The 21,383-nt window shown below is 35.6% G+C and overlaps 2 protein-coding genes, 1 non-coding gene and 1 pseudogene across 3 annotated transcripts; all 4 read right to left on the bottom strand.

Annotated features, from left to right (window-relative positions):
• Positions 1–294: 294 nt before the first annotated feature.
• On the bottom strand, positions 295–401 carry LOC125582743. The gene has a single exon (XR_007320197.1). It is a non-coding gene; the product is annotated as a small nucleolar RNA R71 (small nucleolar RNA).
• Positions 402–1,996: 1,595 nt separating this feature from the next.
• On the bottom strand, positions 1,997–9,153 carry LOC106395329 (probable respiratory burst oxidase homolog protein I). The gene is made up of 14 exons (XM_013835823.3): positions 7,280–9,153; positions 7,042–7,207; positions 6,906–6,954; positions 6,318–6,437; positions 5,361–5,768; positions 4,901–5,287; positions 4,732–4,827; positions 4,525–4,640; positions 4,186–4,353; positions 3,955–4,114; positions 3,663–3,872; positions 2,981–3,109; positions 2,785–2,863; positions 1,997–2,703 (listed from the first exon to the last, which is right to left on the bottom strand). The coding sequence occupies exons 1-14, from the start codon at positions 7,842–7,844 to the stop codon at positions 2,594–2,596; spliced, it is 2,763 nt and encodes a 920-aa protein (XP_013691277.2). The 5' UTR covers positions 7,845–9,153; the 3' UTR covers positions 1,997–2,593.
• Positions 9,154–11,902: 2,749 nt separating this feature from the next.
• Positions 11,903–13,087, bottom strand: LOC125582362. The gene has a single exon (XM_048749028.1). It carries the CDS (start codon positions 13,085–13,087, stop codon positions 11,903–11,905), a length of 1,185 nt encoding a protein of 394 aa, XP_048604985.1.
• A 6,050-nt stretch (positions 13,088–19,137) lies between these two features.
• On the bottom strand, positions 19,138–20,840 carry LOC106393393 (annotated as a pseudogene).
• Positions 20,841–21,383: the final 543 nt, after the last annotated feature.

The raw sequence follows: 21,383 nt of genomic DNA, 5'->3' as shown, positions 1-21,383 counted from the left end.
CACTCGACATGATTATGAGATCAAGCCTGCTTTGGTTGGCCTGGTGCAGAAAAAGATGTTCAATGGCCTCGCAGCTGAAATTCCGTTGGATCACATCGAAAAATTTGAGAGAGTTTGCAACTTCTCTCTCGCAAATGGAGTGCCACCAGAATACGACAAAGAACCTTGTTCCCATTCTCTCTTGATGGGAAAGCAGCTCGCTGGCTTGCCTCTCTCCCAACCGGCACACTCACTACATGGGAACAAGTCAGAGCAGCGTTCCTAAGTCACTTCTACACGAAGTCCAAAACCGCAGCTCTGAGGCATAAGATCTCGAATTTCAAGCAAAAGTCTGACGGGCCTTTCTATGATGCTTGGGAGCGCTATAAGGAGTACCGAAGGGAATGTCCTCACCACGGGTTTGAGGACGATTACATACTGGACGTGTTCTATGATCGAGTGAGCTATGAGTTTCGTAATGCTCTAGACTCCTAGAGTAATGCATATTTCATGACTCAAACAACACCAGGCGCATTCGCACTGATTCAGAATATGGCGTCTAGTTCACTCAATTAGAACAAAGAGAATGATCGCTCCAAGAGTGTAAACAGAATTGACGATCTAGCGGCAAAGGTTGACCAGCTGATTAAGGGCAATCAGAGCCAAGTGTTCATCATGGAAGAAACTGCTTCAGAGAACAGTGCTTTAGATGTTGCATCCGACTCAGAGAACACTGTGGACGATCAACAAGTAGTGAGCTATGTAACTGGTCAAGGCTGGCAGTACAAGAACATTCATCCAAAACCTAACGTGAGGAACAATCCTCATCTTTTCAACTACCCTAAGCCAGACAACCCAGTTGACCATGCGCATAATAGTCAAGGACAGAACAACGGGTATTAGAAGGGTTACCAACGGAGAACTTATGTTCTGAGCCAGGCGCAACACAACCAGTTCAAGAACCAAAAGTAGCAGACTGCTCAACAAGTTGCTCCCGCACCTATGGCTGCTCCGACAGACGAGATAAAGGGTCTAGCGATGATGATGCAGCAGTTGTTCCAAGGTCAGCAAATTCAAGGAAAAGCGTTTAACCAGGTCACCACAGATATCAACTCCAAAATGAACCACATGTTCAATGACCTGAGCACCAAATATGACAATGTCGCTAGCCACATGCGGCAGATGGATATTCAGATCGCGCAGACAGCCGAAAGCGTCAAGAGGCAGCACGAAACTCTCCCTGGAAAAACTGATAAGAACCCTAAAGAATGCAATGCGGTTGCACTAAGGAGTGGGAGGACATTACCAGATGCGGTCCCCAAGAAGCTATCGGCGGCAGAGAAAGGAAAACAAAAGGAGGGAGAGAACCCACAATCTGAAACTGCTCCTCTGCCTGACGAGGACACGGACCAGCTTGCTGAGACTGATCCGACGCCTGCCACTACACCTGTCGAGCCTGTTCCTCTGCAAGAATACACCCCTAAGGTTCCATACCCTGTTCCCTCAAAGAAGTCTAGGAAGGATCGCGAGGAGATGAAGTGTAAGAAGATGCTAGAGGATCTAACCCTCAAGCTACCCCTGATCGATGCGATCCAGATGATACCTTCTATGCGCAGTTTTAAGAAGGGGTTGATCTCGGGGAAGATTGTGGGAACCGAAATTCGCACTGTCGATTTCCGTTTAAATAAGGAAAGTAGGAAAACCCTAATTTTTATTATTTTAATTACAAGAATCCTTACGAGAAACTATGTGCTCTAAGAACATTTTTAACGGTGGGTATATTACCCACTGGTATCTGAGATCTATATTTATTACAATTTAATTTATAAATAAAATTTAAATCACCAAAAAAGCTACGCCAATCATAGAATAACAGTTATGCAGAGAGGATGTAAGGTTTTTTTGTTGAGGTCCTAGGCAGAGGACCATTTTTTCCCTTCTCTCCACCTTTTTCTGACACCATTCATTTATTTTACCGTTTAAAAAGTTTAGATATCTATCTATTTGAGAAACCTACGTTGAGGTTGGCCTACGCTTCTAGACCTTAACTTTATGTACTCTTTTCACCCTTTGTTTTAGATTCTTATGCAACGCTCCGACCGTCCACGGCTAATAAGACACCCATGCCTGCTTTCTCGGCCTGTGGGTCCAATCCTGTACGACAGGCGGTGCGTTAATTTTTTTAAGGTCCGAAAGTTTTGTTTACTGACCCTGCAATCACCATCCGACTTTTCTCCGTACTTTGGTCTCATTCACACAGTATCGTGAATCACTTCTTCATAGGTCACTCATTCTTTCACTACTCCAGCCCAAACACGCTTAACCCTGGAGTTCTAAACGGATGTGTGACTGAAAAACTAAGTCAACTTTGTTGATATAGATAGTCAAATCAATTTTTTAAAGATTTTCACGTATACAAGAAATCGGGATGTTACATCTTATTCTTGATGAATTGGCTAAAAGTTAAATGTACCCAAAAAAAAGAAGAACAAGAATGTTGTATGAATGAAGCGAAGAAATAATCATGAACTTTAATTTTACATGTACCAATATACTTGATTCGATTGATTCAAAAGCCACATTCGTAGAGGAGCCGTGCATATCATTTTTACCCTTAAAACTGTTCTTTGTGGAACTCGAACCTGGAACGTCCCGTTTGATTAAATTCATGGCACAATGTGGAGAGTTCCTTCCCTAAACTCGGTCCTCCACAATAGAACACTCCTGTTTAACCAAATCAAATAACTTCCTTCAGACAAAGAAAATACAGACCATGATCGACTATAACTCTGCTGTTATTTTTACCGATTCTTGCATTCTTATGTTTGGTGCTAATCTTTGACAAAACCTTCTTCCATTTCGGCCTCCCAAAGTGTGTTCGTACCTACAATAATCAAAGTCACAGACAAGAAACCAAAGCATTGTCTTATGTATATATATATATAAGGATAAAAGTACTCGATAGTTTGACTACAAAAAAGTAATCGATAAAGATAATTGCCTTGGTTCCAGAAAACATGTCAACGCCATTTTTGGCGTGGTGTAACGTTTGGATCATGGTGAGAAGAGTAGTTCGAGCATCTCCAACGTCGTACATACTCGTCAAGTAGTTGTGCATCTCAATAACACCCTTTTGTATTTGTTAAGACAAACATGTTAGTAGTTAAACTTAGATATAAAACATTCTAGTGTTTTTCATTAATTTTTTTTCCAAAACTACAAATGCAAACGCCAGACACAAACATAAAATTCTCCTTCTGTTTGACTTTGGCGTTTTACATTTACAAGTGAAAAATAATTGACAGCTACACCAAAGTTATTCATCACGTAGCCATACATCTAGACAAGACTAACTTATGACTAACTATACAAACTATATAACTAACATGAGAAACATGTATCAACTAATACATATTACGTAACTAGTACGTGTTGCCAATCATGCATTAGAATCCGACAACCCAAATTGTAAATCGATCTCTTCTAAATAGAAAGCCGACCAGAACCAATTTAACCGATCCGATAAAATTTAACCAATAGGTTTATCAAACACAAAAGCAAATTTGCGTTTAAGATGCTAAAGCTATTGGTTTAATTTGAAAAAAAAAAATCTAAATAGAACGTAAACAGAAACTTCAACACAAGCACCCAATGGAGATCTCAAATGAATAAATATATTTTACCTTTATATCAGAGTCAGCAATTTCGCTCATGATTTGTCTAAACCAATCGAACGAGCCCTGTTCACGTGTTACCCAGTAAAAGTAAGCGTTCTTGGTATTCAACATTCCCGTTCGATTTGTTGAAATCCTATTCCCAGGTTCTGAGTTTAAGCAACTGAAACTTTGATCCGACGACACATTGCTGTTACTACAGCTACCCGAGGGGCCTTCCTGAAAACATAACATAACTCGAACTAACTTAGTTAATATTCTATTAATTCTCAAAATAAGTTGTCTTAAGTTTTATACTCACAGCTTGTTCATGTTGCTGAATGATCTTGTTGAGTAAATCTCTCAAAATGCTAATGAAAGGGGTTGCCCCTATCCCAAGGCCAACGAGTAATAACACATCATACTTCCAATGGTCTTGCGCTGGAGAGCCATAAGGTCCATCTATCAACAGCTCTGGCAAACTTTATTACAAGAGACTTTACGTGAGGATGAAGCTAACAATATTATGGAAACTCAAAACTTTTTATTGCACCTTGTTTTGTTTGGTCCGTCTGCTCTGAGTAGTCCACTTTTTCCAGCATCAGGGGCTTGACATATTACCGAGAACGCCTTCTTAATCCCTTCTGTCCAATCACCGAGCTGACGGATGTGAATGCTGAGGTAATCATCTCCAGGGGAAGATGTAATAGAAAATGGATGCCTGGAGATAGATTTAGGGCCAAAAAGCTTAAATTAATCCTTGTGTTATCAAAGAATACATATTAAAAAATGAAGAAATAAAAAACATATATTAAATATTACAGGCTCTTAGATTGCAAGAAAAGCTATTAAGGGCTTGTGTAACCTCACACACACATAAAAAAAGACTCACCACTCAAATTTTGATACAGCAGGACACTGAACAAATATATATTGTCCACTCTTGTACTCAAATGATGTAGGCTTAGACATGTGTAGCACAATAACGTTTCCGGGGTAAATTACAACCTGAAACCAAATCATTTAAGTTGGTATAAACATATTATAAGATCACCAAAGATGATTTAAATGAAAATGTAACCGTGAACAAGATTTTTACCTTGCAGGTCTCAACGCGGTAAAGCCTGGAACGGAAGAATCTCAGCATCCTTTCACCACCATAGAGTAAAACTGGACAAGCAAGATACATCCATATCTGCTGGAGGCAGCATCTGTTATTATTATACATCACTCCCTATTACTTAAGAAAAGAGAGTTATGGAATGTACCGTCTGGTGGTACCATGTCTGCTCGAGAAAGAGGGAAACACCGTGAATGATCAACAAGACGTAAACAGCTAGAAGCAAGTGATGTGAATACCAGAAAGCATTAAATCCAGTTAGCTTATCAAATGGTTTTGGCAACTTAGTTAGGTTCCGTCTGAGTCTTCGACTAGCTAATGTGTATGCAATTAACATAAATATAACCATTATAAATCCAGTGATTCCCACTGGACCTTTAACCAAGTCAAAGTATGTTGGTCTGGTCACACCAAAGTAATGAACCAAGTATCTTTTGTAATCAACATCTGTAGCTGTTATAATCCTCGGGAAGTCACATGCCAGGTGACTACATGCATGGATAAGCATTCCAATTATGATTGCTATAGAGATAGTCTGCCAATAACCAAAAAAGAAGTAGGAATCAATTAAAGCATATATAGTCTATTGAGACAAAATGTAATGATACCTTGTGAAAGTTGAGACTGTCATCGAAAGGCATTGAGTGGGACAAAGCGGTAGATCTAAGATAGGTGATGGTGATTCTGCAAACGGGTAGAAGGATAAGAGCCATGTTGAATTTCAATGTCTCAGCAGCGCCTTTCGCCACGACAAGACAGTAACCCATTACATGGAATGCGTCTTTGCGTTTGTACTGAACGCATTTCCACATAAACAACACGACCATGATCATTAACCATAGTGTCAAAACCCAAATCCTCTTCAGATTGTCTTGGAAAGAGTATAGCAAGCTCCTACTTATTCCCCATCTCATATCCTTTAGGTTTTGGCTTAAGGCTCGGCTTGTTTGGCTGAACGGTTGGCTGTAACTTTGAGGTGTGTCCTTGTGTAGTAGTAGCATCTCTAGATCCTTTAACTGCATCATTTCAAATGCATAACCAAAGATATCATATTTTGAACAGAATTACTTGGTTTGATATTTTGAACAGAGTTCCTCTAAAATGATCTAAACCCCTAATCACACAACGCCACTATAATAGTAGATATTAGTTTTAATTATGTTGAAGCTCTAATTTTTTACCTACCAGAGAGCTACGTCAACTTTTAATCATGTCATTTAAAGCTCTAATTTTTTATCGACCAGAGAGCTACGTCAACTTCTAATTATGTTATTTCCATACAAACACACAAACTTGCATAGCACTTATCTTTAAGCTCATTGGTCTCTTGACTCAGTCAAATGTCCCTATCAGAGAGCTTGAAAGGTAAGATCTCAGCGTCATCAATTACTAAGGTCAAACTAACTAAGAACCCTTCTACTCTCCCTCATTGGCAGGGATTGCTCTGTCCACTTTTTTTTTTCTTTCTGAAAATGCTCTGCATACTAACATAGCTTTGTCGTCTTTGAGCATGTTTTGTGTTATATGACCTTTTACAAAATGGGAGATAAAAGTGATGAAATCACCTCTATGTACTGAGAGGGGAGCCCATCAGGGGACAGTTCTTCCATGATCAATGCTGCATATTCTTCTGCTCGTTCTCTCAACCTTGATAGATTATTTGCCGATGCACTTAATATAATTATCTATAAAGTTGTCAAAATCAAGGAAAATCATACAAAAATGTTAATGCCTATTAGAATCTTCTATTTGAAAGATTCAACATAAAATTAGTGGTTATAGAAAATTTATAATTGAGTTAGTAGTTACAAACACTTCCTTTAAATTAAGAAAGCTGTTACAAGGTCAATCAAACATAGTGTATAAAAAAAAGAATTGCAACTTACATTTTCTAGACTTGCATTGGTTAGAAGAGATACATGGAACAGAATAACATTCAGCTATAAAATATCAACAACATGATCCTTTACTAATAAAAACAATCAACTGAAGGAGGGATAATGGCACACACGTAAGATTCATTAAATCATAAATCTAAGACTATAAAGCTTTGCTTACGCTTGGATGGTTAACATAGTCAACGGCTCAATGTTGATTAGAATATGAAACATAAGTCACCTCCTAAAACCGAAAGAAAGAAAAACATAAGTCACCTCTTTTACTTCGTTCTCTGTGATTCTACCGTCTCCATTTTTGTTGACCCTGAAAGTATCAAGAATGTGACAAATAAATCAAGAAACTCATGTTTAAACATATTCTATAATTAATTGATGATAGATTGATTAGTACATGTTGAAGAAGATTTGGAGGCGAGAATCAAAGCTTTCGTCTGCAATTTGGTACCAAAACTCGTATAGTTCTTGAAGGGTGATCTTATCGACCATTATACTTCTTCTTCTGCACAGTGCGTCGAACAACTCCTCTGCAAACTCTTTCGAATTTTCATTTTCCATCCCTAACACACGAAAATCAAATGTCAACGACAATCTCCATCGAAATCAGACAAAACAAGAAACCAAACTCAAACCTATGCAACGAGCGAAATCGCTCCGACAAAGATAACCGTCTTTCGACAGGTTAGCGAACTTGTCACGAACTTCACTCCAGGCAGCGATCTCGTTTTCTTTGCTGCTGATGAATCTCAAACCGTGAATAGCTCTCTGCGTGCATGAACCATTCCGGTTAAGTCTCTTTGTTACGGAACGACATAACATAAGCGGATCGGGGGTTTCGCTTCCGTGTGGAACCACCGGCTCCGGCGCGGACCGGCACGAATAACCGCCGCCATCACGCTGTGAGATGCCCTGAAGCTTCCGTTTCAAATCCCTTGAGAACTGTTTTGCGTTCGCCACCACCTGCCGCTCCGACGATCCTGAACCGGAAGCGGAGCAAGATGTGATTTCTGGATCGGTGGTTGAAACAGAGTCGATGTTCACTAGCACGCCGCTTGGAAATTCAATGGTCACCTCGAGGAGCTCTTCACCACAGGAAGGTGAGTAAGTCGCCCCCAGCGATGGAAAGCTTTGGGTGAATTCTCCGGCAGAAGCCAAATCGGAGCCCCACCGGTCGTCATGGGAAAATGACATTGACATTTCAAAAGTGTTTGGAGGGGAAGACTAGGGAGGAGAGGGAGAGAAGCGACTAAATAAGATTTTTTGAAAATTTAAAATGATTTTTCGTCTTCTGCGCTAATTGGCTAACCAAAAATGATTTTCATAGAAGATTTTTTCTAGAACTCCGGTAATTTCTTTTGGAACAAAAAAAAAATTGAGTAAATTTTTCTAGAAATATTTTCTATTGGATATTAGTTTTACATTAGACCAAAATTTTGCACAAATTTGACTTTGTCATTTTCCTATAAGTTTACTCCGAAAAAACTTCTTGAAAAATCAATTGCACGAAGTGTCCGAAGACTTCTCTAGAAATCCACATAAATTAGTTTTGCAATTAACTAGAAGATGAGAATATTCAGGAGGACATTACAACCAAGATTTTGTTACAAATTTGAGTAGCTATTACATGAGATCAGAGGAAAAACAATCCTGGGGAAAAAAGATTAATGAACACAGAGGGTTCGGGAAGAGGTCCAAGATAATGATAGCATGATCCATGAGGGGTTATGGATGTGTCAAGTAAGTTCTAGGAGGGATACAAAGACGAAGAGAATTACCAGCAACAGAAAAGCACAAGCATGTACGATACATCAAGAGACTCAAATACAAAAGTCTACTATGTTTTAACTAAACATCGGAGTTCAAAATTACATGATGAAAAAAAAAGAAAATGGGTAATTGACAAAATGGAGGTCAAAAAAATTGATGTGGGTTATTTTGAAAAGTTAAATCAACTTTCCCTAGATATGTCAATTGAGGTTGAAGCCCGCAGCCCGAACCTGTCCGGCCCTATTAATTACTAGGCTTGAGTTTTATTATTAAATCCAAAAAATTGGATTTTTTGGGTTTAACCCATTTGGACTTTGAGTATTTGGGCTTAAGTCCGTTTGTGCTAGGACCAGTTCAAAAGTCCGCAACTTATATTTTAATTTATTTAGTTTTGTAAAATAGTTACATTTCTAATATATTAATTTATAATATTATCTTAAATTGTAGGTAAAATATATGGGTTTTTGAAAGCGTGTTCCTCTCCATCTCAATTGTTTAAAGACGTAAAGTGAATTTGGTAATAAAGTAATTGTAATTATTCGATGAAGTGTGAATTATTGAGTTGTATTCTAAGAAGGTACGTCTTTCGGTTATTCGATTAGTTGTGAATTAGGGAGTTGTATATGCCGGCAAAACATATCAATATCTCTGTTTCACATTAGAAAATTCTAACAAAATTTGATTTGTATCACGTGATATACATAGTACGATGACAAGAAAATCCATTTAAAATTGAACTAGATCTCGATCCGCGCAACCACACGGATTTTTGTTTTCATTTATTTTTATATAAATATTTTATTTTAATTCTAAATTGATATATATTATAACATATATGTGTCTATCAATTTTTAAAACATAATAAGTTTACTGTATATTTTTTTCTTTGAATAGATTATTTCAAACTTTCAAATGTATTTGTATCTTCTTCTATATATATATTTTCGGATTATTATTTTATTATTAAAATCATAACTATATATATAAAGATTAGTAAAATATTGTTTTATTGTCATATTCAAAGATATTGCAACATTTCACAAATTTATAAAGTTTTTAAAAAATTAAACTTTTCGCTTCATAAATTTATATTATCAAGTAAATAATTAAACATTTAGTTTTTGTTTAATTTTTAAAATAAACTATATAGATTAAAATTTGTTTTCATTGGTTTAAGGTAGTAAAGATTAATCATTGTTAGATAATTTGATTTTTGTTATTTAAAAAAAATCTTTATAATTTTAAAAGTTAACATCGATAAATATTTAAATATTTAGCATATAAAGGTATAGTATTACAACATTAAATTATATCTACTTAATTTATACTATCTATAAATCTAATGGATCTTCTATTTTTAAATTCAATAATTGATAGCTCAGTAAAAATTTCTGATATGCCCAAAATTTAAATGATAAGATTAATTATTAAATGTAACATGACTTTCTAAGAATATGTCCATTAAATCTATTTTTTTAAAAATCACACATGAATCAAGATTGTGACTTCTGTTTTAATATATAAGATAGACATATTTAACCCAAAAGAAGAGTTAAAGTAGACACAACCAAAACGAGATCGAGTTGGAATAACTTTTCTAGTGATTTTTTTATTGACACAATTCACAATTCATTAATATCATTAGTTAAACCATAACAAAAATCAGAAAAATCCAAAAAAAAAACTATAGCCCCTTCAGGGCTGGGCCATACTTTGAAATATAGGCTCAATTTTTTTGCGGTCCAGGCAGGCTGGGCTTAAATAGTATTGGGATTTGCGGTTTTTAGGCCAACTCGATTGACATACTTGTCTTTCGGATTTTGAAAATATCTTACAAGATATTCCATTGAGTAAAACATATGAATTGTTGACTAACAGTGGCAGCTATAAAAGAAAAAGTTTGACGAGCACTATTTATGATGCACCCGGAGAAAACCTCATGAACGGATAGAATGATAAATCTTTTCTTTCAAACACGTTTTGCATATAATAAAAATGGATATTTTAAAGGGAAATTAGTTAGAATAACATACATTTTAAGAGAAATTACTAGAGTAACACACACAAAAAAAGAAAAACGTGATATGTTACAAAAGTTCAGAAATACCCCATTATCTCATTAAACACATGTGTAATTAAAAAATGAAAGAAAATAAAACCCTTAGCCAAAAATGTATCACTCCACGCTTTCCCCTTTCACTCCACGATTTTCCCTTTCTCAGTAGACATGAACCCTAAATTCCAAATTGTCAATTCTTCAACAATCAAGGCTCATTTGTTTCTGAATTGATTTCTCTTTGATTCCGACTTCAGGCACCGTTTTCTATCATTAAAAACTGCGGATTCACAAAGGGCAAGTGAATTAGAGAGGCAAATCCGACGATCCAAAATTACGTTTCCGAAATCGAGAGTTCCATCTTATGTAAGTTGCTTTCTACTCTTATTCTCGTTGATTACTTCAGTAGTACAAACTCGCAACCCCCTCAATCTGTTTAGTTGACACATAAATCGTGCCATCAAGGGTAAGTCGCAACAAAAATTTGATTTTGGTGGTTCTGGGTATCATTGAATTTTATTTTACGGGTTGGATTGTATCTTTTTTTCATATGTTATTAATTGATAGTTGGTAATTAAACATATGTTTTTCTAACTACATTGTACATTTTTTATACTTTTTACAGAGAGATGACTCTATCAAACAGTGCAAAAACATATCCACCAAGGTTGTATGAAGAGGGGAAATGTCCATTGCAACATCGAAGCATGAATCACAACTCTCACTTGGTTGCTTTGCAGATGGTCGAGGAAGCAGTTATTGTGAAGTTGAAAGAGATGGAATCCATTAAAACATCATCTGTTGGAGTTATTGTGAAGTTGAAAGAGATGGATTATACATGGTCAGCCAAGGCAGTTCACCATTTATTGACAAACCAATTGGTGGTTAATAATATCCATGAGATATGGTCTGTCATAGAAGGTCAACCAATTAGGCTATCTCTATATGAGTTTGGTCAGATTACAGGTTTTAATTGTGAGCCTTTCGACATAAATGATAAGGTGGAGGTTGATCATAAGCCGTTTTGGGAAGAGATTGGTGTGTCTCCTTCACATGGTCCTATGTTTTCTGAGCTGCGCTTATTGTTAACTCATATTAGGAATTGGTCGTTTGAGAAGAGAAGAATGATTGGCTTACTTAGTGTCTTATCTATTGGAGTACTTGGCATCTCTCCTGGCAGTAGAATCTGCGGCATGAACATCTCCGCTGAGTCAGATTCACTATGTTTGTAGATGAGACACTTGACACCTGATATTGGTGATTATCTATCTGTTGTACGTTTAAAAGCTTAGCGAATTGTACACGACCCTACACAAGTATGTCTGCAATGTTAGTTTTGTGTTCCATAAATAATAGTTCATTTTAGAAACTCATGTTTACCTCTAAAAGCTTCTCTACTCCACGAGTTAAAGTTGTTTTCATCAAATATGCATCATTCTTCCGAGTCGAAAACCAGCGCGTCATCATTTGTCTTATTGCTTCTAAAAGTCTTACAACGGGTAAACTCCTTGCGAGTGAATGTCCCAGGATTTGCCTCCCTAATCATGTGTAGATAAGCAGGTAAATCATGATATCCACTCTCAGCAGATTCCCTAACCAATTCTCTTGCATATTGCAGCGTCCGATGAGCTTTCCAGTAGTCAATCTTTATTCCAAAGCACATGTTAAGCGACTGCATCACATGACTGGGCAAAATGCTTGGCTCCACTCCACCAATGAATTCAGTGTATAAAGCTCCAAGAATCTCTGGTGTTGCTTGTCTGCAACGAGCTGATCTTTCTGTAACTGAACAAGTATGTTCTGAAACATAGCCGCGTACAGTAAAGTGAGGACTATCACTTGTTGGTGATGCTCTTAATTTCCAACTACAACCTCTAACCCAACACTTTACTACTAACAGATCAGGTGTTGAGTAGTCGACATCGTAATCAAATTGTTGCACTACCGTCAGCATCTGAAGTCTTGTTTTCAATGCAAACTTGGACTCAAAACTTTGGCCAACAACTATATTTAGTGAACTCAATTGTTGTCTGACATGCGTAGTTACAGCCTTTGTTTTTTTCAATGTAGTTGCTAGCCCCACCTTTGGTGTGTGCCATTTCCTCGTATTTATATCTACTCCTGGAGGTACTCCGTAGGCTATAAAGTCCTCATCATCTGATGTCGCACCATCTGAATCATCACAATAGTCAAACCGCTCTCCGTCGGTGTCTGAGTCTTCAGCAGGACTATGATCAGATTGATTCACGACACCTCCATGAGTGCTCTTTTCCATCGTCTTCCTATTGACTCTGCAAGTGACCTCCACGCATAGCCGAACGTGGTCAGACTTCAGGTGACGAAAGAAACCTTGTAATTGACGGAAATTCCCAATTCTCACTGGTGGTGTGTCAAGAGTTAGCTTCAACAAACTCTTCCTACTGAGCATGTAACTCAACTCGATACAAATACGTCTCTTATCTAACCTGTAGTCCTCATAAACCATGTTTATCATATCTTCGAAGGTTGTATTGTCAGTTACAGGAATAACTTTGCTTCCTCTTCTCTTATCAACGTGAAACATCCACCTTTCCTTCTCTAGTAACCACTGGCCACAAACTGCTATAACTTCCTCCATAAATTTTCCTTGGGAACTTGAGCGTAATCCACTTGTCAAAAAACAGAAATCGTGACTTGTGGGAGAAGAAGATGTTACGGCTAAACATAAATCGTGACCTAGGTTAGTTATTGTTTTTTTGTTCATTAGTTAACCTTTTTTGGAATTAGATAAGTTAACCGGATTTTTTAATTCAAATTGGTTAATTTACTAAACTGGAATCCACCAAATTAAAAGGTCTGCTGATACCTCGTAAAATTAAATATGCTACACAGTACATAAAAGCTTGCTATCAAATAGAGTTATTTTTGTAATTAATTTATAAGCCTGCCACGAAGGATACTTATTCGAAATGTTTGCTGTAAGTAAATAAAACAAATATAAGTCTGCTACCTCGAAAATGAAATAATATGCCAAACTACAAAAAAGTCTACGACAACATTTTGGTTTACTTTGTAAAGTCTACGACATATTAAAAATTTGCTATCATACGCAAGAAAACTGCTATGAAAAGGCTGCTAACTTAAAAAAAAACTGCCAACTTAAATAAATCTATGGTAATGAATAGTAGACTTATAGTGAAAGTCTTTGACGAAATTAAGTCTTTTTTGATAAGTTTGTGGTTTGTTATAAATCTGCGATAGCCTAGATAAACTTCCATAACGTGTTACAGATTTAAATCGGCAGACTTATTTGTTCGTAGTGGCAATTTCGTAAATATTTTTTTTTTTAAGTGACGTGGCAAAAAAAATAAAATGGCATTTTTGGTAATTATGTTTTTTGTTACTTAAAGAAAGAAGGGCATTATGGGTATGAAAAATATTTCTGTAATTAAAAAAAGTTATAAGCTAATATAGTAATAAAAACAATATTTAGTGTTATTTGAGTAATCTTCCCTATTTTAAAATTTGTGAATACTTTTTTAGGATAAAGAAGATGGATGCTATGATGAATATGACAAATATTTGTTTGATACCCAAAACAGAAAAATTCACAAGGACGATGGAGCTTCGGCCAATAAGCCTCAATGTGAGAAACAAAATCATCTAAATGTGCCAAAGACTCAGAATTTTCCTTTTGATGTTAATCTTTGAAACTCAATCAGTTTTTGTGGGGAAGATTATAATTTCGAATAACATTTTGATAGCACAAGAAATGTTTCATGGGTTAAGGACAATCAAGTCGTGTTAGAATAAATTTATGCTGGTCAAAACTGATATGAACAGGGTCTATGATATAGTTGAATGGATATTTGTTCATGCATTACAGACAAAAATGAAATTCACCCCTTAATGGATTCAGTAGACAATGGAATGTATCACTTCAATGCAATACAAAGTTGGGCTTTTTGCAGAATTGACCTATAACTTAAAGTCAAACACAAAACTAACCTCCTTTTTTTTTGAAAATTGGTTTTGCCCTATTCACCCCACAAGTTCATATAATTTACGAAAATGCCATCAATTTTTTTTTTCTTTTATTTTTCGAAAATGACATTTTTACTCTCTCACCCTCATCATCTTCAAGCAATTACAAGATTGTCATTGTCATCAATACCACAACCACCATGAACAACCAATTTGAAGCTCTTAATGCTCCCAAAATCGATTTACCCTTCTTCTTTTTCCATTCTTGTGAACTAAACACAACATATCTCTCACTTTCTCTCCACAATGAGCTAAAAAAACCCAAGATTTTGATTCTAAATTTTTTATGGTTCATAGAGTCACAGAAGCTAACGATTCTGGGTGGGTTACTTTCGTTTGTGATTCCGTGTGCTTGGAGAAGCCTTATGTATGCTAAGGAACTTATCTCACCAATTTAAGGTATGACATCGAGTTTTTTTCCAGATCTGTTCGTCAGACGACTTACTTGGGAAGTCGTCTGGCTGTAGACAATTTACCTGGAAGTCGTCTGGTCAACGCAGAGGTTATTTTTTCAATTGACTTTGAAATCTGTAACCTGAGACGACTGAAAGTTAAGTCGTCTGTTTTTGTTTGGTTTCAAAAAAATTTCCAAAGAACCTAGACGACTTACATTTCAGTCGTCATAGGTTAGTTTTGCATTTGACTGGATAATTTCAGAAGTTTGACTTCCCCAGACGACTTACATTTCAGTCGTCTGGCGAAAATTAAAATAATAATATTTTTTTTAAAGTAGACGACTTACAGTTAAGTCGTCATAGGTTAGTTTTGCAATTGAAAAAAAAACTTCAAAATTTAATTATACACAGACGACTTGTACTTCAGTCGTCCACGAGACTACTTACTTGTAAGTCGTCCAGGATTTTTTTCTGAGATTCTGGTCAAACCTCGTAAATCCTGGACGACTTACATTTCAGTCGTCTCGTGGACGACTGAATTATAAGTCGTCTGTATATAATTAAATCTTGAAGTTTTTTTTTCAATTGCAAAACTAACCTATGACGACTTAACTGTAAGTCGTCTACTTTTAAAAAAATATTATTATTTTAATTTTCACTAGACGACTGAAATGTAAGTCGTCCAGAAAAGTCAAACTTCTGAAATTATCCAGTCAAATGCAAAACTAACGTATGACGACTGAAATGTAAGTCGTCTAGCTTTTTTAGAGTTTTTTTTAGCCAAACAATAGTAGACGACTTATTTTTCAGTCGTCCGAAATAACAGATTTCAAAGTCAATTGCAAAAATAACCTCTGTGTTGACCAGATGACGTATAGTTTAGTCGTCTGGACAACTTAGATTAAAGTCGTCCGCGTCTTCTCCGCTAGTTTTTAAGTCTTCTACGTTAGTTTTTGAATAACTTGTATTTTTAAGAATGATAAGTAACTTCAAGATATGTAAAACTCATATTTACAAAATATGTTCTCTCCCTTAGTTTTACTAAATTTGACTAAGTTTTTCAACGCAAATTTATAATAAAATATGATATGCTTTGACTAGTTACTATTGTTTGTTTCCATCTCTTAAGTATTATTGTTATAGACAATAATGATGACTATTGTTATGAGTTGGAAGAAGGGTTAAAATACTTCTTAAAATGTTGTATCAATATAAAGCTACCAACATTCTTGTTTATTAAGATGAGAAAAAGGCCATTGGAGTTTATTATTGCATATGAGAGATCCAAAGATAAGAAAAAGGCTACTGAACTCTATTATTTCATTGATTTGTAAATGTGTAAACACATTGTTAGCACATTTAATACATCTTGGAAAACATTATTACTGATTTTACAAAAAATTCACAACTAAAAGAGTAGACATGCAATTCACAAAACAGACCACAAACAAAACTATTATAGATCATTCCTCTACAAAGACAAGCTTGGATTCCACTTGAGTAGACAAGACCACACGAATTTTAAGAAGTCCAGACGACTTCTAAGAAGTCCAGACGACTTCCAAGAAGTTCAGACGACTTTGTCAGAAGACTTTTAGGAAGTTCAGACGACTTCCAGACGACTTTACAGGAAGTCTAAACGACTTTACAGGAAGTCCAGACGACTTTACAGGAAGTCCAGACGACTTTACAGGAAGTCCAGATGACTTTGTCAGAAGACTTCCAAGAAGTCCAGACGACTTCCAGACGACTTCCAGACGACTACCAGGTAAGTCGTCCCAGAAGTCTTCCAGATCTGAAAAACCTGCATATTAAATCCAGATCTGAAAAACCTGCATATCCAAAAACGTTCAAATGGCTTAAAAACAGAAAAAATGTGTGAAAGATTAGATAAATCTACCTTTACTAAACACACAAAAATACATATCTAAAAATAATAGGTCTACCTTTAAATTAGTGGAAGATGAGTACCATCTAATTAAAAACCTGCAAAAAAGATAGACTAGTAAGAAAGACATGAGACAAAACTGGAAAATTCATATAAAGTTTGGTGTTTTCAAGTTAAAGAGATTAGAGTGGGTTTGAAGAGTTTTAGTTTGGGAAAAAAGTAAGAACTTTAGACAACAAGAAGTTCCCAAATGAAGAAAAATCAGACATAAGAACTTACCAAAACGCTCAGATCTATTATGAAAGGGAGACTTCATCAGAAGACTTCCATGAAGTTCAGACGACTTCCTGGAAGTCCAGACGACTTTGTCAGAAGACTTCCAAGAAGTCCAGACGACTTCCAGACGACTTCCAGACGACTAACAGGTAAGTCGTCCAAGAAGTCTTCCAGATCTGAAAAACCTGCATATCAAATCCAGATCTGAAAAACCTGCATATCCAAAAACGTTCAAATGACTTAAAAATAGAGAAAATGAGTGGAAGATTAGATAAATCTACATTTATAGAACACACAAAAATACATATCTAAAATTAATAGATTTACCTTTAAATTAATGGAAGATGAGTACCATTTGATTAAAAACCTGTAAAAGAGATAGATTAGTAAGAAATACATGAGACAAAACTGAAAAATTCATATAAAGTTTGGTGTTTTCAAGTCAAAGAGATTATAGAGAGGTTGGAGAGTTTTAGAATGATGAACATTACATTTTTGTTGCAGCCATTTGAGAGGAGGAGAGAGAATGTGTAAATTTTTCTTTATATAGGGAGACAAAAAATCCAATTAGATTAAATATTTTTTACTCAGACGACTTCCTGGACGACTTACATTTCAGTCGTCTGGTGAAGAAATTAAAACAGACGACTTACATGTAAGTCGTCCAGAAGAGTTTAATATTTTTAGCGGGAAATTAAATATTTTTAGCGGGAAACTAAAATAGAAGACTTTCCAGACGACTTACAAGTAAGTCGTCTGGTTTAAATTATTTAAGCGGGAAAATAATTTTTTAAAAAAATTTTAGGCGGGAATATTTGGACGACTTACATGTAAGTCATCTGTTTTAATTTCTTCACCAGACGACTGAAATGTAAGTCGTCCGAGTAAATTATTCAACAGACGACTAAAATATACGTCGTCCGAGTAAATTATTCAACAGACGACTGAAATATAAGTCGTCCACACCCTAAACATAACCCCTAAACTTAATTATCTAATTAAAGACTTCATAAAATCAAATCAAACTTGAAAAGTGTTTACTATACACATAAATAAACACATATAGGTGAAAACTAATTTTTGAAAAAAACATTTTAGTTTTCCAAAATCTAACCCTAACAATACATACAATACTACAACATATGTTTGCCAAACTCCTAAACCAAAGTATTTCATGATTCACTACTTCCACTCATCTATCTTCAAAACAAATCAATTTTATCATATCTTAATTTATATCACTTAAAACTGTTTATAATTACTTGATTTTTATTTTTCACGCATCAAAATATTTTTTTACAAGATTTATAAATTATTTTTAAAATAAACTGGTACCAGACGACTTAAACTTCAGTCGTCCAGACGACTTCCAACATCTCAGACGACTCAGACGATTTACTGAGGCTATATTCGTAAAATTGGCTTCTATTTTTTTGTTTGGTCACAAGGGGTTGGGCTGTAATTTCACTAGGCTTTTAGGTTAGTTTTGCATTTGATTCAAGTTTGGGTATAAGTTTGAGATTAAAATCAAGTTGTGGGTTAGTTTTGGCAAAAATCCCTACAAAGTTTTACTAAATGAACAACCAAAACGTCACATAATCCCTCGAAGGGGACTGAAACAGTGAGATCTACTATCTCCATGCTTATTTATTATGTGCACCCAAGCATTGTTAGCAAATATTTCAAAACAAGTAAAAGAGAAAAATTAACAAGTTTAAAGATTGTATGGACGTGTTCGGCTATTTCCCACCGCTTTTTTGCAAATGATAATTTTTTCTTTTGCAAAGTGTAAAACCAAGAATATTAAACAATTTTGTAAATATTGAAAGACTATAAAATAGTGTCCGACCAACAAATAAATTTTGCTAAATCTTCAATACAGTTTGGTCATAGGAAGAAGATGCGGGAACTCTCAAGGATTCATAATTAAGGTCAATGTAGGTGATTGAGGCAACGAAGTTTGTTTTTTCTAGGTGGTTTTGTTCTGTTATATTTGTTTTGTAATGGTGACAACATTTTTCAACTGAAAGTTAGTCCAATTTAAGATAATAATGCAAGAATGTCATGAAAATCTGAAAAAGTAAATAACACAAACTTGCGAGGTTTTCTAATACAATAATCAGAACGTTTTTTTCAGACCGCACCGCAAGAATGAAGAGAAAATTCAAGCAAAAACCAAAACAAATTGAAGTTTAAATATTTGTCACTATTTTTGACAAGACACAGAAAAGAATATTTAAATAGATACTCCCATTTCTTAAGCTCTATGCCATCTGGAGGAGTGCTCTCCACTTTCTTAGTCCCAACCTCTTTCCAATTTGTAGACAGCACTGTCCCGTTGGACTCTGCCTGTCAAACCAAAAACAACCCGAGAAGGTATATCGTCAGTTAAAGAACAAATGATAAGTAGTTAGAAAAAGAAACACTAGAAGAGAGATTGATCAGCTCACAAATGATTTTTTCATAGCTCGCCTCATGTCCTCATCAGCACTCTGGTATATATCGCTGAAAAACTTGTTCATAGCTGCATCTCCATCTAGCTTCTCATCCTTCAAAAGCGATAGCAGAAAGAGGAACCTGTTTCTTTACTTCAGCTTCCAGCTTGTCCCAGTCTTTTCGAGGCTTAGAAGATGGGTACACTGGCCTGTGCGAAACCACTGCATATCAACATAAAATTACATGAGAAGAGACAGCTTTTGCTTAAGTTGTTTAAGTACAATTGTTGTTTGGAATAGATGATATAAACCTTTTTGAGACAAAAAAAACACGCTGTGGTAACATAAAGGTAACCTGATGCGACATTGGATTTAGGCAAAAGAGCTTGGCCTTTGCCATATTCAAGAGAGGCCCAAGTGAGATTATCTTTGCTTTTGCAGACGAACCTGAACATTGGTTGACAATACTTCATATCTGCACTTCTCTGGTATCATCTTATATAACACACACATGAAGAATGATTTAGTAAAAAACCACACAATTTTAATTTGCAGTATAAATATACTTTCCCGAACAATCTTGGCTGGAAACGATAAGCATCCTCTTCAGCAACATTAATCACAACACGACAAAAAAACAGACACACAATGTCAGATTACAGAGCGAGATAGGTTTACAAGTTCAGTAAAAAATCTGATTGCAGGATACTCACAATCTGGTCACCAAACTCAACATTTACGTTCTGCTTTGGTATTCCTTTAGCGAAAATCGTCACCACCACTTCTTCTGGCTTCTGATAGAACTCGTGTCTGTTGAAAAACCATAAAGTCTGAGAGATAAAGTGATACAAAAAAAAAAAAAAAAAAAAAAGAAACACTTCTGGTTACTAGACTACCTGAACATAGGTTTAGCAGGACTTGGAAGAGGAGGATCATCAGCTGCGGTTGCTAGTGGTGTTGTAGAGTTTGAAGGAAAAGTCGGTGGCATCTGTTGAACCAAATCTTTCTCCTCCTCTAAACAGAGAGAAAAAAAAGATTATATTATAAATCTAAGCCTTAAAAAAAGATTATATTAGTGCAGGAAAATACTGAGAAACGCATAGTACTTTTTTTCTTAAAAGCTTGTGTAATACCTGCAATGAGAAGATTGCATTCATCTAACATCTTCTTAAACTTTGATTCATTAGGTGCAACAGAAGCGCCTTTTTCTAGGGCTGATTTAGCAGTACTATATTTTTCCAGGTAACAAGCAGTACTTCAAAATACAGAAAAATACATCACCAAATTCAAAGATATCATCATCATCATCATCAAAGTGTCATTAAACTGAGAGATGATGACAATATCATTCATAGCCCTTTCGGAGGTAAGCTTTGGCCAAAGTAGGCTCCAACTCGATGGCTTTGTTCGCATCTGCAACAGCTTCTGCTCATTGAGAAGCACAACAGGTCATATGTCAGATCCAAGAATCAAACAGCATAGAAAGGAACACAACAATTCAAACGTGATAAACCTGTGAAAATCAAACTGATGAAGACCCTAAACGTCAATGAACCCTAACGCTAAACTAAACCGATAAAGAATCAAACTTGGTTCCTCTACGAACAATCGAATTACATAAGGAGACATCAAAAGACAAAAACCCGGAACCCTCAAAACTTGCAACGTTTTTAATCCTAATCCATTATGTCATTTATAAATAAATAAATAAGGTAAAAAGATATATTACTTTTAAATTGAATTTTTGTTATAAAATAACTTATAATTTTACAGTATTGAAAAATTTAAATAAGGGCAAAATTTTATACCCGCAGGAAGAAGATAACACTGATAATAAGAGGGAATGTGTTATAAGAAGAAGGAGAGATGGTGTATCTTTCGTCGAACACAAACGTT

The sequence above is a fragment of the Brassica napus genome, chromosome C2, assembly GCF_020379485.1.
Source record: "Brassica napus cultivar Da-Ae chromosome C2, Da-Ae, whole genome shotgun sequence".
Taxonomy (NCBI): Eukaryota; Viridiplantae; Streptophyta; class Magnoliopsida; order Brassicales; family Brassicaceae; genus Brassica; species Brassica napus.
The sequence above is the reverse complement of the archived record's forward strand: the minus strand, read 5'-3'. Positions and strand labels throughout refer to the sequence as shown.